The 16973-nt window shown below is 37.4% G+C and overlaps 1 protein-coding gene across 1 annotated transcript in view; it reads left to right on the forward strand.

The window, feature by feature from the left end:
• The window catches only part of ppfibp2b (PPFIA binding protein 2b), an 80124-nt gene that overhangs the window by 9583 nt on the left and 53568 nt on the right, over window positions 1-16973 (forward strand). The window contains exons 2-3 of the mRNA XM_053235280.1: window positions 8801-8908; window positions 14763-14965. Of these exons, the coding sequence (XP_053091255.1) occupies window positions 8845-8908; window positions 14763-14965 (267 nt within the window). The 5' untranslated portion in view covers window positions 8801-8844. The remainder of the gene's footprint in view (window positions 1-8800; window positions 8909-14762; window positions 14966-16973) is intronic.

Genomic DNA, 16973 nt, shown 5'->3' on the forward strand with positions numbered 1-16973 from the left:
TTAATTTTTAAGTTGTAGTTGTAATTACATTCAATTGTAGTTACATTTAATATTGTGGAACATCTGCATAACAAGTTCCTATTATCACTTGCATTATAACTATAAAAGCTTTAAACAGTTGTTCCCTCATTTTAAGTTAATAAGACAAAAAAAACCCACAGCTTGTCATGTTACTGAGCAAGTCCTCTGACCTGAAGACTTTCCCATGGCGGAAAACTTAAATGAACAACTTTACTTTTGACTGTTACGAAAGCGCTGATACTGGAGACTCCTTCCATTAAAAAGCATAACATTTTTCTCAGTTTATTATTAGGTTTAGATTTTGTGGAGCGTCCACCAAGCAAGTCCCTGTGATTTAGTGGTTACTATAGAAACGCTAATGTTTTAGAACGTGCACATTATTATAAACCTGACAGATTTGCTTGTCTGTCCAATTAGATCCAAGAATTCAACAGTGCTGTGGTATAAACATGAGCTAACAGATGCCCATGATTGGCTAGTGTCCAAGAACAAGGCTAGTAGTGTTCTGTTGGACTTGGATTGCTGTGGAATCTTTGTGATTTGAACTTGCAATCTCCCAGGATGAGGCAAAACCTCAGACAGATGCATGAAGATCATCCAATTGCTAACTTAAAACCTCACACTGATGCAATTTTGATGGTGTTTTTAAAAGATAATTGTGTCAAATCACAACAAATCAAATTTGGCCTGTGAATTCCTCCAACACAAGTCATTGCATCCATGTCTGCTTGATCCCTCAGCTTTCTGAACACCCATCTATTGAACTTTCATTTGATCTAGTGATGTATAGGAATGGACTTTAAGATTGCAATCAAGATTCTTCCAAGAGGAAACGATGAGGCCTGGTTGATGTGGGAGGGTTAAAAACGGATTGGTGCGTAGGATGGGAGAACGATATGCCATACAGATTTTCCTCAGGCAGTGTGAGCACACACGTTGTAGGATGATGTGGTGTGGGGCGGAACGTTTTAAGCTGCTCGGAAGGCACTTGTCATTTGGCGATTCCCATATTAAGCTGTGATGACATGCTGGCGTTATTAGGCTGACACCTCATGCTGCGCTCTTTCTGTTCCTGCTCAGCCTCAGACCTGCAATCAGGTCTCTTACAAATGCTTATTAATTTGTGCTTTAAATAATCTTGATATGCTGTGTATATGTTATTATTCACAAATGTTTTCTGTAAGACAAACCAGCTCATTTTTAACAATTAGGTAAGAACTTAATAGAAATTAATAGTGTAATTAACAGTGGTTATTATGAAAAAATATCATATATCATGATACATGAAGACATGAAGAATACTTTAATGTCTACAGAAATAAAGTGATACTGAAAAGGAGGAGAAAAATTCTGTAAAATGTTAATCAGCTTATAAGTCTCATTAAAAAACATAATATAAAAAAACACAATTTAATCACAATATTGATATTATATTGTTGTATTTGCCCAGCTCAATTTGCTAAATAATATGAAAATCTACAGCATCTCTACCCAGAGCCTAAACTCACTTAAGGTATCTATTGTATTAATTAACATTTGTAAAACCTTTTATGAAAATAACGAGGCACAGTATTGAGAGATTCTGGAAGTAGGAAGTACACTCGTCTCTCTGTTGAGGGTGTGTTTTGTTTTCACCTTTGGCATGATGGCTGTTGAGAGTAGATCAAGGCCGTGTAATCAGCATTGGCAGCATCATTCCACTTCACCTGAGTGAAGCTGACGTTTTGGATGACAGACTCAGTGAAGGACCTTCACACAGGATTAAACAGTAGAGCAGATCAGGTTTCCCACGTCGTGGAGGGTTTAGTCATTTGAAAGCTCATTAATGATTACTCATACCCTGTACAGTAATGATTATACAGGCTTTGTTTTGAGGGATCTGTTCAGCCTGAGTTTCAGCCTAAGTAGAATGTTCTCACATTTGGTGGGATTAAAAGCTTCAGTGTCAGCTTTGGGAAGTACAGTATAATTTTAAAGTGTTGTGCAATATCTATTAAATATATTAATAAATAAAGCCTGAAAACAAGAAATACTTGCTTATTATTATACTGAATTTAGTAGTTGAGTGGAGGGAGATGCAATGACTTGCAAAAGACAGTACATTTTTTAATAATGAACTTGTGCTTTGCTGTGTATCTGGCTCTGGCTTGTGGCCCTCGGAAGTCTATTTAAATTTTACCAGATTTTATTTAGCCATTTTTGTTTTTCCCAGGTTCTTCTAATTAAATTTTTTTGCATCTTTATTATAAGAAATAATTAATTCAAGTAGGGCTATGGTGCTAACAATGGTTATGAACTTAATGAGCTAAGGCAACAAAGGCTATGATGCTAACTAAATTAGCTGAGATAACAAAGGCTAAGGTTCTGATTGAATAAACTGCAGTAATGAAGTCTATGACACTGAATGAGCTGAGGTAGTGCAGGCTTTGATGCTAACTGAATGAGCTGAGGTAGCGGAGGCTTTGATGCTAACTGAATGAGCTGAGGTAGCGGAGGCTTTGATGCTAACTGAATGAGCTGAGGTAACAGAGACTTTGATGCTAACTGTATTAGCTGAGGTAAAGGACCCTTTAATGCTAACTGAATGAGCTGAGGTAATTAAGGCTGTGTAGCTAACTGAATGCTGAGGTAACAAAACTATGATGCTAACTGAACGAGCTGATGTAAAGAAGGCTATGATGCTAACTAAATTAGCTGAGACAACAAAGGCTAAGGTTCTGATTGAATAAACTACTGTAAAGAAGTCTATGACACTGACTGAATGAGCTGAGGTAACAGAGACTTTGATGCTAACTGAATGAGCTGAGGTAATTAAGGCTATGTAGCTAACTGAATGCTACGGTAACTAAGCTCATTCAGTGCCTGTATGTTGCAAAGCCAAGCTAATGAAGGCTATAAAAATATTTGGGATCTTGTTGTGTCTTGATTTTTGATTTTTTTTTTTTCTTTGGTGTTTTGGACTTGTTGGCATACCTAATGCTAATCATTTATTATCGCTCGTTTTCCTTTTAGTTCCATACAGCTAGTCAACCGCGTGATTTTACTGACATGCTGGAAGCTGTAGACACACTTCTGGCAGTAAAGAGGTGTTTAAAAATGCTGGTAAAAGCACAAATGGTTCAAAAATATTAAATATGTTTAGAAATTGTAGAATAATCTCCAAATTTTTTGTACATGTTACCTGTATCACGGTCCTATTTAACCAGTTGGATTGGAGATATAATGGTAGGTGACTGGCGTAAGATAGCAAGCGGTAGACGGTTAAATGCTAAACTCTCTATTTATAAAAGTGAAAATATTTCTTCAATCTTCCTTTTTGTTCAGAATTAACATAATCTAAGTACAATTCAGTTTTACCAATGTGTTATTCAACTTGTTCAACTTATATATATTTTTTATCTTTATCTTTGTTGGTAACTGTTTTCCGTTTCCCTGGTAGACTGGCTTTTCTTGTTAACGTTTCAGCTGCTTAGACTTGTCTGCCCTGTGCAAGGAATAAATCCCACAAAGGCCTGTAACTGTATCTTCAGTCGGTCTGCGGTGTGCCAGGGTTCAGAATAAAGAGGCCGTCTCTCAAACTGTTGGCACACTGGCAATGGAGGTCTGAGTGATTATTGGAGCAGTAAGTGACATACAGTACATACTCACTTTAGGGAAACTGTGTTGTAAAGTACTGTCTGTGGTCAGGGGTCTTAAAGATCACCTTTATCTGCTGATCTTATTAGTTTATCAATAATGCAATGCTGTTGTATTAATAATTGTCACCTTGTTGCCCTGTGCAGTATTAACACTGCTGTAAGCACCTCAAAGCAAATGAGCACAGCATGCTAACCAACCGAACAGAATGAAGTCCAGCACGCTGGGTGACCCTGAGATGCATTTTAATTCCCCAAGCAAACACTCCAGCAGAAATATAACACAAATAAATCCCTGACTTCTTAAAACTCTGTAGTTATTGAGGTCAACGTGGGGAGAATTAGCTTTTTATGGTGCACTAATATCTTTGGGAAAAAGGCATGCTGGAATTTTTTCAGAAATCTGATTCCCAGTTCTAGAGCAGAAATATGAGTATTTTCAACTTATAGACTGAGGAGGAAATCTGAAAAAGCATGGTCTTATTGTGTGGGAAGTAAATAATAAAGAGAATCCCTCAGGGATGTATGTTATAAAGAAGAATGATGGTGATTGTGCTAGTAGTGCCAAATCAATCATTTTTTTTAACCCACCACCCCCGCTGCTTTTTGGGGGACAGTACAGACTTTGTTGGCAATATATAAAGATACGGTTTATGCATTTTTTATAAGCTATTCCTAAGAGCAGGAGAAACAAAAGAAAAAGGGAAGGAAAGAAAAGGAAGAGGCAAAATAAAAAGCAGGAGAAGAAAAAAAGTAAAAATGAAAAATAAAAAAGGACAGAAAAGACAAACAATATTATGTACATTGTACATGTACACTCTACAGAAAGGAGAGAGAAAGAAAAGCAGAAGAAAAAAAATTAAAAATACAAAAAGGAGACAAAAGAGAAAAAAATTATGTGCGTATGCACTTCTAAGAGCATGAGAGAGAAGAAAATAAAAGAATGAAAGGGGGAAAGGAAGAGAAACTTAAAAAAACAGCAGTGATGTTTTAATAGAAGAGGGAAAAAATAAAAATATGAATTTTTGGGGGGAGAGAAAAAAATAAAAGAAAACATGAGAAATTGATAAAAAAAAAAGTAGAAGTTTTTTTTTTAATCAAGAATCAAAAAGATAGAAAAGAGAAAAATTATGTACAGATACACAGTGGGAAGGAAAGGAAAAGAAAACAAAAAAGGAAAAAAGAAATAGGAAGGAAAGAAAAGGGAGAAATAAATAATGGAAAAAATAAAAAAAGTGAAGATCAAGCAGAAAATACATTTGTATTAATTATGTATAAATCTCATTAGTTTAATCAAATTTAATCAAATTTATACATAGGGATTTCACTGTTTTTTTGTTCGGACAGAGACACAGTGGTTGGCTTGACACAGCATGTGGTCTGTAAAGCTGACAGCTGTTCAAGATGATGTTTCGATTATTTGTTCGGGCCTTGTTTTGGAATTGAAGTTTGTTTAACCTGACGTCTTAAGGACGGAGGCTTAGCGTTTAGTTCAGCTTGATCGGTCCTGTGTGTGTCCTGGAGATATTGGGCAATTTTGCACGGGCCACTTCATCTCCTGACTGCCTCCTTTGAGAAGATGAAGTTTGCTATCTGGAGTCTTTTTATTTGCTGACCTTTGAAACTCTGGATGTTGGACCAGTGAAGGATCTGTGGGTACGACCCAGCTACTTATCTCTGAGGTTTGTCCCCAGTATTGTGTGCTTCTTTACAGTCTATGTCCTTATTGCTAAAGCGGAGAATACCAGGCACAGGTGCTGCATTCGAAGGGGGAATATTCCACCACAGTGAAATATAAGCCAACCCACAAAAGAGCTTTGCAGAAATGGTGTGTAAAGCATTTTTCCCAGACCGGAAAGCTATGAAATTGAGATGACCGAGGTCTGTTTAACTGTCATGGCAAATATTATTGTGGGATCAAACACTCCCAGTGTGTATACCCCGGTCAGATAAGACAAGTTTATTTTTTTTGGAAAGAAGTGTAGCAGGAAGTGTTCAGTGGGCCGAGCCTGCAGCGAGTGCATGGCTTGTTTCGTTGTTGACAGGAGTTACACTGTCCTTTATTTAGTTGCTGAGCAGCTCTGAGGTGATCCATCTCTTTCGTTTTCTAAGTAGCGATTATACAAATAACGCTAAAAAAGAGGTGGCCAAACTTGTTCGTTTAGCTCTGAGTGGGAACTGACACACAAGCCGTGTCTCTTTCCCACGGTGTGACGAATTATACATAAAAACAGTTAAGATGACGAGTTCAATCCTGTCCAGAATGATTCGTTTGTGAGAGAAAAAGGTCAAAAAGTCTGAGTCTGCTAGCAAAACTGTTTTTATTTCAACAGCCAAGACTTCCCAACACTGTTATTAACAGAATTTAACAATACAGTAATTAAAACTGAGACAAATCCATTTTAGCCATTTGGGAAAGCTGTATGGTAGTACAGGCTCAATGATTAAGCAATAAATTTAGTAAACAACATAATTATTGGCACCCTTCATGAAAATAAGCAATACATAAAAATCAGTAGCTTATGCAATTAATTAGTCTGTACTATATAGATTTACTTGAACACTGTGGCGCACAAATGTTTATACATTTTTATAGAAAGTAAATACACTATACAGCTAAAAGTATGTGGACACCTGACCATCACACCCATATGTGGTTCTTCCCCAAACTGTTGCCACAAAGTTGGAATCAGACAATTGTATAGAACGTCTTTGTGTGCTGTAGCATTACAGTTTCCCTTCACTGGAACTAAGAGGACTAAACCTGTTCCAGCATGACAACGCCCCTGTGCACAAAGCGAGCTCCATGAAGACATGGTTTGCCAAAGTTGAAGTGGAGTGGAGGACTGACCTCAACCCCACTGAACACCTTTGGGATGAACTGGAACACCGACTGGACCCCAGACCTCCTCACCAACATCAGCGCCTGACCTCACTAATGCTCTTGTATCTGAATGAGCACAAATCTCCACAGCCACGCTCCAAAATCTAGTGAAAAACCTTCCCAGAAGAGTGGAGCTTATTATAACAGCAAAGGAAGGAATAAATCTGGAGTGAGATTTATATGGGTGTGATGGTTAGGTGTCCACAAACTTTTGGTGTAACATCATTGAGCCACTTTCAGTAATGCCTCAGAATACTTTTAGACTAGGGCTGGGCAAAGTGATGAAAATATCATATCATTATTCAAAAAGCCATTTCTACAAACAGTAGTGTTGCATTAAAAATACATTATCATTTTTATTTATAAAAGTAAATTTAAAAGTTAACACTGAAGATGAGGGGAAAAAAATAAATTTGTAAAAAAAGTTAACATTTTACAGATTTTAAGATTTTAAATTACAAAATTTTAACATCAAATCAGCTGCTTCCAGTCAGTTTGTAATTATTTAAAATAATTTTTTTTTTTTTTTTTTAAATTGTCATTGTAAAACATTGACTTTGCATTCCCACAACTATTCCATTATGGATTGCTGTGCATGTATGTGTTTACTATATAGCCAAGTCTTAACCTCCTGGCAGATGCAACCAGGTTTTGGGGTAAAATATCCTTGTACTTGACGCCTTCACAAGAGCCCCTGGACCACAAGCCACTAAACTATCAATAATCCATGACATAGTGGGTTTTGCAGTCCTCATTGTCAGTAACCATGACAATGGTGTTCATGGTCAAAAAAGCTTTTGGTTTATTTGACTACAACATATGATCTGAGTCATAGTTTCTATGACACTTGGGGAAGTTCTCAGGAAACAAAAGCCATTTTTAAGCCGTTCTTCCAAACAACTTGTTATTATAGAGTTTAAGTTTAATAGCTCTCATCTTTGGGAGTCGAATAACTTCATTTTTGTGGTTTTTTTTGTGTTCAGATTCTGTTGTTGATTAAAGCATGACACAAAGTCTACACACCCTTATATTCTTTAGTGTTGAGTGTGTGTTCATAGTGAATAACCTGTGGTGTTAACAGAGATGTTCGAGTCTGTTACTGAAGCATGCCATGCTGTACCCATCTCTGGTGCTATTTATTTTGGTCATTCAGTGTGTGACTGTATTCCTGCGAAAGCTTTTGTGAATGGAGTCGGTGCAGCTCTGAGCTTCTTCTTTAAATTACACTCGTGTGCTGCATCGAGTTACATTCAGGATGTGTAGCGTATTTTATCTGCACCAGTTCAAAATACATTTATTTGTTAAACATCATGTTCTCTTTCTCTACAAATCCGTCTCGTCACCACAGCCTAGGAATAAACACTGCCTGTAGAAAGTGTTTCCTTTGTGGCTTTGTCTACGTGTGTGTGTGTGTGTGTGTGTGTGTGTCCATGTGCCATGAGGCAGGATGACAAAGGCTTGAAACTCGACCCTGACAGGCCTAATTAATCTCAGGTTCCTGCACTGCTGAGAGATATGCAAAGTGAGGGAGAGATGGAGGGATGGAGATGGAGGACAAAGAAAGAGACAGATACATTGTGTAGTTATATGAGAAAAAAGGGTTAAATCTGGAGATATAGCAGCTTTCAGAAGAGTGTCTGCTCAGATTGTCATGATGTACACAGGGGTGGGAAGTATGGTGATGATATGTATAAAATAAAACAAAAATGAAAAAAAAATTACAGCATTTTTATATAAAGTTATAACGTTTATTTATAGATATATGTAACAATCTGTTGAGAAATATTCTAAATTATTTTAGAATATTCTAAATCAATATTATTGTGTTTTTGTTTATCCAAATATGTAATATTTTATTACAATATTTTAGATTTTTTTTTAAATAAAATATTAATATAAAACAAATAGTGCAAAATAATATTGTTCTTTTACAGTTTGATGTTTGAGATTTTTCAGGATTTGACAGATTATGGACATTTTTAATAGCAGAAGCTAAGATGCCAACTGCTAAAGATATAAATAAAATCAATCAAAGTAACAGACATTTAAAGTATGAATGAGGAACTCGATATAAAAGCTGATATCTAACGTTAGCCAATTAGCTAAGTCTAGCTAAGCTGACCAATATCACAGTCAGTTATGCTGAATTAAGCGAAGAAGTCAAACATTGTGATTCCAGTTATGAGTAATTGTATTCTAGTCTTTGGTGTTTTGAGAAGTATGTCTCAGATCTGGTTTTGTTTCTGTTTTCTGTTTTCAGGTTTCAGCTGAACAGCACGTCCCATGCGGTAGGCGCTGAGCAGCATGGCGTCTGATGCAAGTCACATGTTGGAGGCTGCTTTGGAGCAAATGGACGACATCATCGCAGGTGAGAGCTGGTAAACTGGTTACCTCTGTGCAAAAGTACATTATAACTCCAGCTTACATGAAGACTGATTTTTGGTGGAGTATGAGCAGGAAATAAAGTACAGGTAGCTGAAGAGCCACTGTTGAGACCTTGAGCAAGACTTTTACCCTCACTGTGCTTGGGTTGGATTCTGCCTGAATGAATAAGTGCAGATGAAAACCGTATAGCCTGAGGGTTGTTAAGGGGCTGAATTCCTGTTTTGGTGTATATAATTATATTCCATAACACAGTGTGAGATTGTTTCTATTTGCATGTTTGTATTTCTGACAGTATGTATTCTTTTAAACCTTGCTGTTCTCTCTTAAAGAAATCAGATACATGCTAAGGTCTAATACAGGAAGCAATACAACAATGCACTGCTAGTTTTTTGTGGGTTTTTTTTGTAAGATGGATCTGCAACACTTTTTAGCTCTGTGCCTCCTATGTAAATGTTTATAGATGACAGTATAGATCCTGTGTCAGGAACCACAAGTCTTTTTGAGGAGTTTCTTCGGTCAAAATGAAGAAAAAATCCATGTTGCTGGTAAGCAGCGGGCGTGTTCACAGATGTATGTATTTATTTTGTGCTATCTGTAGAGCCGAGACTTGTCATGAGCTGCACTGGTACATTCTTAGCACCGGCTCTTACAGCTTTGAACCACAATTAGTTTCTGCTTCATTTTGCTCAAAACCAAAGGCGAACTAGTGTGAGCTGTCCCATAATGCATCATTCTCCATTTTCGGCCATGTTCTGATGGATACCAAAAAGTCCTTGTAATCTCTCTTGTAAGCCTTAAGCTGTTTTATGAACTGTTTATGAAGCTGTTTATGAGGTTTTCCGAACAGTTTTTTTAATTAATCAGTTTTGCTGGCTATATATCGTTATACTGTACATATCGTATATCGAAGAAATGCCTTTGAGAATCGTTATGTGATATTTTTGTCATATCGTCCACCCCTAGGTGCAATCTTGTTTCTCAGCACTTCTTTGCATACACACTCTCATAAGCCTGTTTCCGTTTGAACATTGTGACACAATAAGCTTTTTGAAGGAGTTCACAGGAAAAAAGTTCGTAAGATCTTTTAGAGTTATGTTCGAAACAGTTAGTGGTGAGTGTAACTGGTTGTTTTGCATTATCAGTCAGATGGCCTCTTTTTTTTTTTTTTTTTTTTAAAAAAAAAGGCTACTCTTAGCCATGTTTATTAAAGAAACATGTCAGACCCTGTAGAAAAAGATAGACATCTGGCTCATAAGGCTAGAGATGCCTTCACTTCTTGTGATTTGAGGCAAGTGTGTGCTGATTTTTTTTATGTTTTCTCAGATCACCTATACAATTTGACACATTGAACTTTCAGATCCTAGAACACTCAAAAAAGTTCAAAAAAACGTTTCTAGCAACCTGAAATGTTACTGGGTACTTTCTGTTAGCTAGATTACCTTGTAGCTTCAGTGTAAAAGCAAAAATGCTAACTTCAGCTGCAAAACAGTACACAATACAGTATGTAAAATTCATTTTGGCTGAATGAATTTGCCCATTTTGCCCGGGGCACCAAGGATAAGGCCTGAGAATTAACGTTAAATCTTTGGGAAATCCCAATGGCTTGCGTCATGCCCCTACAGAGTCGTCAAGACTAAGAGTGTGATCAGATAAGGGTGTGTTCCCTTTTTTTTTTCTTCTTTTTCTTGTGCTTTCTCACAATAATGCATGGTAATCAGATTTATTCACATTTTGAATGGGTTGCACACAGGGTCAAACTATATGTAGTAAAAAGAAAATAATAATAATAAATCATTGTACAAATTAAAATTAAGCAGAATAAAAGACTCAAGTTGAGGTTTCATGCAAAAGGAAGAAGGTTAATTGGCTGTTGGCTTGGGGTGTGTGTGTGCGTGTGTGTGTTTGTGTGTTTGTGTGTGTGTGTCCTCTAGCAAACTCAGCAGTTGTCAGCATGATTGAACTAATAGAGGACGAATGTTTAACGAAGGCAGTTGACAAGTGAGGACCAGAAGAGAAAAAGAGAAAGAGAAAGACGAGTGTGTGTTACTGTCCATACACACAGGCAGGACACTAGAATCAGCAAGTTTGGGAAGCGTGTGTGAGTGTGCGAGTGTGTGGGTGTGGAATAAATTAAAGCGTACATAACACGTGCCCGAGTTATGTAATTCAAGGTCACCCCACAGCTGTTGTCATGACAAAAGACTGGGTCTGTTTGCTTGTTGTTAAATGTCAAAAGGCGTGACTGTGGAAGAGCGAACCTGCTGCTGGACACATGACCTACGACAGGAGCACAAATGCAGTGTGTGTATAATCTACATAATGAAGACATAATGTAGGTTATGCAAAGTTTTCAGTAGCAAATTAAGAGTCACGTGATCATATTATGATCAGTTATGAATTAGGAAACTTTTTCAGAAAAAAAAAAAAAAACATAAATTCCACCATGTACCACTTACACCTCTTCCCCTTACACACACTGACACACGGAGTATATAAAAATTCCCTGTAGGTTACGTACCGGACCGTACCAAATTTACATAAATACTTAATTTGCACTTTGTCGTATGTTGCACAATATCTCATATAAATATGACCGAGAGTACCTTTACTGTATAGATTTCATACCACCACTTTTATTTAGTATGTTGAATAATATGTCCATAATTTTTTCAATATATTTACCATTTTTAATCCATGCAGCATCCATGAGAATGTGCAAACTTCATATTTACTTGTACAAGGAAAGCTTGTAACAATAAACTTATTGAGTCTGTATCTTTGAAATACATTTTCAGGTCCATGTTCCACCCGTGAAGTCGATCTGGGAAAAATGTGAGTTTCTGGGATTTAGAGAAATATTCTTACAACACTGAATATCCCGTTTAGTGTCACTCTAGTTATGGGGCAGTTCATTTTCTTGCATGTTGGTTATAATTGGCAGTGACATGATCATTAATCATCATCATCATTAAAGCTTTAATAGCTTTAGTATTTTCAAGTAACCAAATTCCAGCACATTTTCAGGTCCTTGTTCCACTCGCAGACCTGGGATACATCTGAGTTTCTGGAATTTAATAATAATAATAATAATAGTAATAATAATAATAATAGAGTTGGGGCAGTTCTCAAAGATTTTGAAATACCTCCACCTGCTGGTGATAGACGAAAATGCTACAACATGACTTTTTTTTTTTTTTCATAAGGGAGTTATATTTATATGTTAAGCAGGTCAAAAAAACATAAAAGTGAGAACAAAACCACAAATAATCTAATAAAGTTTTAAAAGTACACCCAAGTCTAAAAAGAGCAGAACATTAGTTTCATTCTAGTTAACATTTTATACTTTCATCATTTCATGTTAGATAATTGCATGACTTCTGATTTTTAAACAGTTTTACACCACAGCACTGTTGAATTCTCAATTCTGATTGGTCAGAAGATTTCGGTTAATTTTTATATAGCAGCAGCTCTGAAAGTAGTTCCGGTTGCAAATCAAATCACAGGTTTATATTCATGTGCTAGTTTTATAATGTTGGCATTTCTATAGTAACAACTTACACGAGGACTATGACAGACGCTCCACATAAACAGATTAATGTTTTCTCCCCTTGTTTTTTGTAAGCAAAATGTTATTTAACAGTGAAAAACCACTTAAACCTTATAAACGTTAAACATAAAAGTAACCATCTGTGTATTTATATATATATATATATGTGTATATGTACCATATTTTTTCACTGTAATTTGTTGAGATATTACTCAATGCAAAGTGTTTTTAAAAGAAGACAGAAGCAAAACTTTACTGCAAATTAAATGAAATCAGTCAGAAAAGAGAAAGACAAATATGAACCATATGAATAAAAAACTTCATCAGCTCCTTTAACAGCTCTGTGCTTGGATTATGCATTGTGTTCTCATGCAATAATAATAATAATAATAATAATAATAATAATAATAATAATAGTGTTTTAATTTAAAGTGCATTTCAGGGTACGCAATGACACTGGACAGATACATCACAGATAATAAAAGTGTGTGATAATAGAAAGAATAACAACAAATATTTTCCAAAAGAGAAAGAAAAATGCATGTTTTTATAATTACGAGATAATAAACAGATAAGAAAATAAAAAAATAAAGGGCACAGTAAGACACATCATCAAGTCATTAAGTGAGCAAAAAGCGAGGTGGAGAAGATGGTTTTTAAATCACTTTATTAATCACTTTAAATAAAAGTGTCTGATGAATAAATAGATCAATGAATATCGAATAAATATCTTTCAGTAAAAGCAGACATTTTATTTTATCGTTGCACTTCTCGTCTTTGCACATAGTTTACTGAATTAGCAGAAAGCCCACACTGATAACGCACACTCCTTCCTTCCCACAATGCTTTGCTCTTTTCCTGTTTACATTTACATAGACTAAAATCTATTCAGCGTAGCTGCTGGTGCGAGGAGATCCACGAGGCCTCCCGGCTCCCTGTGCTTTTTGACCCCGTATTGTCTCTGGCTCCTGTAAAGGGAACGATTGAGTCGTGGTGTCTCTCTGTGCTGTGTTACTTTGGTTTTATGGCATCCAGATGTTTCAGCGCTGCACTAGCTTCACTCTATAGGATCCAGATGGAGATGAGGGAAGTGTTCGGTGATGGAGATGAAACGTGGCTGTCTGTAGTGGAGGGATGATGGGTAATACAGCGATGTTGGTCGTTAGGAATTCTTTTACATGTTATAAACTCATCGGACTCATTTCCTCACGTGAAACTACCATACTGGTTATTTTATAGGTGGTCGATTAGTCCATCGGTTGCTATGTAGAATTTGTTGGGGGTTTTAGATGTCTCACTAACACTGCTACTTAAAACTGACACTGATCAAGGGACGCTAGAGGACAATCAACAAATAAACCGTTGTGTTAATAAAGCACATTTCATTCATCTTCAGTAAGCGCTTTATCCTGGTCAGGGTCACGGTGGATCCGGAGTCTATCCCAGGAACACTGGAGACAAGAATCCACCCTGGATGATACATTGTTCTCTTTCTTTATCTGTTTCTGTCCTCTCTCTCTCTTTCTCTTCTTTTTTTGCTTTCCTCATTTATGTCTCTTTCATTTTATTGTTTTTCTCTCTCTTTATTTCTCACTATTTCAGTTTAAATTCAAATCCAAAAGTTGTTTATTATCATTATAAATATTACCAATTGTATTGCTAAAGCGAAAAAAAGCTTTTTTTCCCCCGCAGATTCCTGTTCTTGGCTGATGTGGAATTGTTGTGGTCTTGATGTGGTCTTGTGCCGTTGTAGCCCATCCCCCTGAACCTTTCGACATGTTGTTTGATGTTTTCCTGCTTACCACGTTTGTAAAGACCGGTTATTTGAATTACTATAGATTTCCTGTCAGATCGAACCAGTCTGGCCATTCTCCTTTGACTTCTCTCATTAGTAAGGTATTTCTACCTGAGAAGTGCTGCTCACTGGATGTTTTTTTGTTTTTCACACCATTCTGTTGTAAACTGTATACACTGTTGTGTGTGAAAATCCCAGGAGATACACAGGTTCTGAAATACTCAAACCAGCCCATCTGGCACCAACAATCATGCCATGGTCAAAGGCATTGTGATCATATTTTTCTTCGTTGTGTTTTTCTGATGTGAATATTAACTAAAACCCTTGACTTTATGCATTGTGCTGCTGCCACACGAGTGGCTGATTGGATAATTGCATGACCATATAAAAGATGGGCCTCAAGCTACGAACTGTACTATTACTACGAAATAGTATATTAGGAATGAATGTATATGTTATCTGTCTGTCTCTGTCTCTGTGTCTTTCTCTCTGTAGGCTCTAAAGTGATGGTAGAGTTCACTAACGGTCTGCCGGATCTGGGTTCTCCGGTCAGTGTGGGTCCGCTGCAGGTGTTACAGTTAGCAGAGGAGCTGCGTTTGGCTCTGGAGCTTCAGGGTGGAGAAGGTCGAGACACTCTGCGCTCACAGCTGCCCTGTTCCACCGCACAGACCCTGCTGGAATGGCTGGACAAAGGCATTGTGAGTCCAAGCTTACATGTCAGGCTCAGTGTCATGCAGGAGGAAATACAGATACAGATTTATTTTTTTTAGGGATGCATCAATACAAAACATTGTTGTATGAGTACATGTTTTTTTGATTCTTGTCAATACTAAAACAGAAATGAGTAACCTACTTCGTATAAATCGATCAGGGATGTAGTAGAACATTTTATTTAGCTCTGTGTATGTTAGTTGTTTCTGTGTGTTCAGTTATTAGTTGTGTGTATTTTCAGAGCAACATGGACCTGTCAGTTTAATGGCGAGCTGAGCGCGCAGGGCAATAGCGTGGTTATTAAAAATAAGCACAAGGTGGCGTGAATTGGCGTGAAGTACCTTGAGATCCCTCACCAGCCAAGTGTAAACACTGACCAGTGAAGGAAGGAAGAGTGTGTCTCCATGCTCAGTGCTCGCTTAGCTGAATTGCTCTCACATGGAACAATTTCTGTGCACATTTGCTTCCACGCTCTTGAATACCTATGCAAAACACTACGCATGATTCACAGCACCTCATATTTAATGACCAAGCTCACTGATACTGCTCTGTGCACTCTCTATTACATATATTGTTTAAATCCGTAAGATGTTTTATCAGCCTACATGATTGTTGTAAGATGCTGGAGTTCCTCCTGTTGACATTTTCACAGAGCACACTTTGCAGTCTGCTTTGATTCCCATCATTAATCAGGAAATACGTCCAGATTTCTGTCATTTTGTGTCGTGCGTTCAGCATACATTAGGCTTCCGTCACATTGCATCATGTGGTATTGCATCAAGTACAAATAAATAAGTATGGTATCAGCCCCCTCGCCTATACAACTATTCATACCGAAGCATCTCTGGAATGTTCATATTAGAAGAAATTTGGTGGAAAAAAAACTTCACAGATGAAATACGCTCAATTATAAATGAGCTGCTACTGTGTCCATATTCAGAAGTCTTTACAGCATGGATGTTTTTTTTTTTTTTGCTGTATCATATCCTTTTTGATTTGTTTCTATAAGCCTGGATGTGTAGTTCTGCTTCATAACAGTGTGAAGAGTTGCGCGAGTAATGAGCTGTGATAGTAGGATCATGTTTTGTTTCGTGTTGTTCTTCTCTGGATCGCAGGCTGTTTTTCAGCTGTGTGTGTGTTTAATCTGGACGTCTTTAAAAGAGTTTGGATGCTCCTCAGAGATTCGGTTAGGGGCTGTGCTTAACTTCCTGCCTCCTTCTTTCTCCTCTCCTCTTCTCGTCTCCTTTCCCTTTTTTCATTCCTTAAGTTCTCTGTCAGTCGCTCTCCCTCGTGTTCTGTCCTCACTCAGCACCGTCCCCAAGGATTACCAGGTCTCATGGGTAAGTCCATGGCTGACATCCTGACTCAGGTTTGCGTAATGTGGAACTGAGCTTCTTCTGCTGGCTGATTTTGTTTTTATACAGTGTCATTTTTCCTTTCTTTTTTGCTCCTTCTTATGTAGCAGATAGAGGACTTTCTTTGTGGTATTTGGTGTTACTTAGATTTTGAACCCAGCTGGCTGTGTTTATGTTTGTAGACTGACGGACTGGTGGGCGGGGCTAACATAGACCAGTAAGTGGAACCAGTGGACCAATCAGAAAGCCACATTTCTGACAGAACCAAAAAAAATTTTCCTACTTAAGCCAAAGTAGGAACATCAGTTAGGACATGTTCGGGGTCTGATGTTGCTTCTTTAGTCTTACCCCAAGTTAATTATATGTTGGCTTTGATTGGACCTAGCTGTATGTGTTTGTGTTTTATGGAGAGGCACTGTGGTGGGCGGGGCATAACCAACGCGTCAGCGGAAACAGTGGACCAATCAGAAAGCCTCAAAAATGCTTTTTTTGGGTGGGAAATCACATTTTTGTGGTTTTCCACTCATGGCAAATGTAAAGAAATATGCTCCATGAATCCATCCAACTCCATCCATCACTGATCCGGTTTAGGACAAAGTGTTGAAGGCGGCCATCTTGAACAACAGTAACAAACGACGTG

This window comes from Pangasianodon hypophthalmus, chromosome 7 (assembly GCF_027358585.1).
Source record: "Pangasianodon hypophthalmus isolate fPanHyp1 chromosome 7, fPanHyp1.pri, whole genome shotgun sequence".
Taxonomy (NCBI): domain Eukaryota; kingdom Metazoa; phylum Chordata; class Actinopteri; order Siluriformes; family Pangasiidae; genus Pangasianodon; species Pangasianodon hypophthalmus.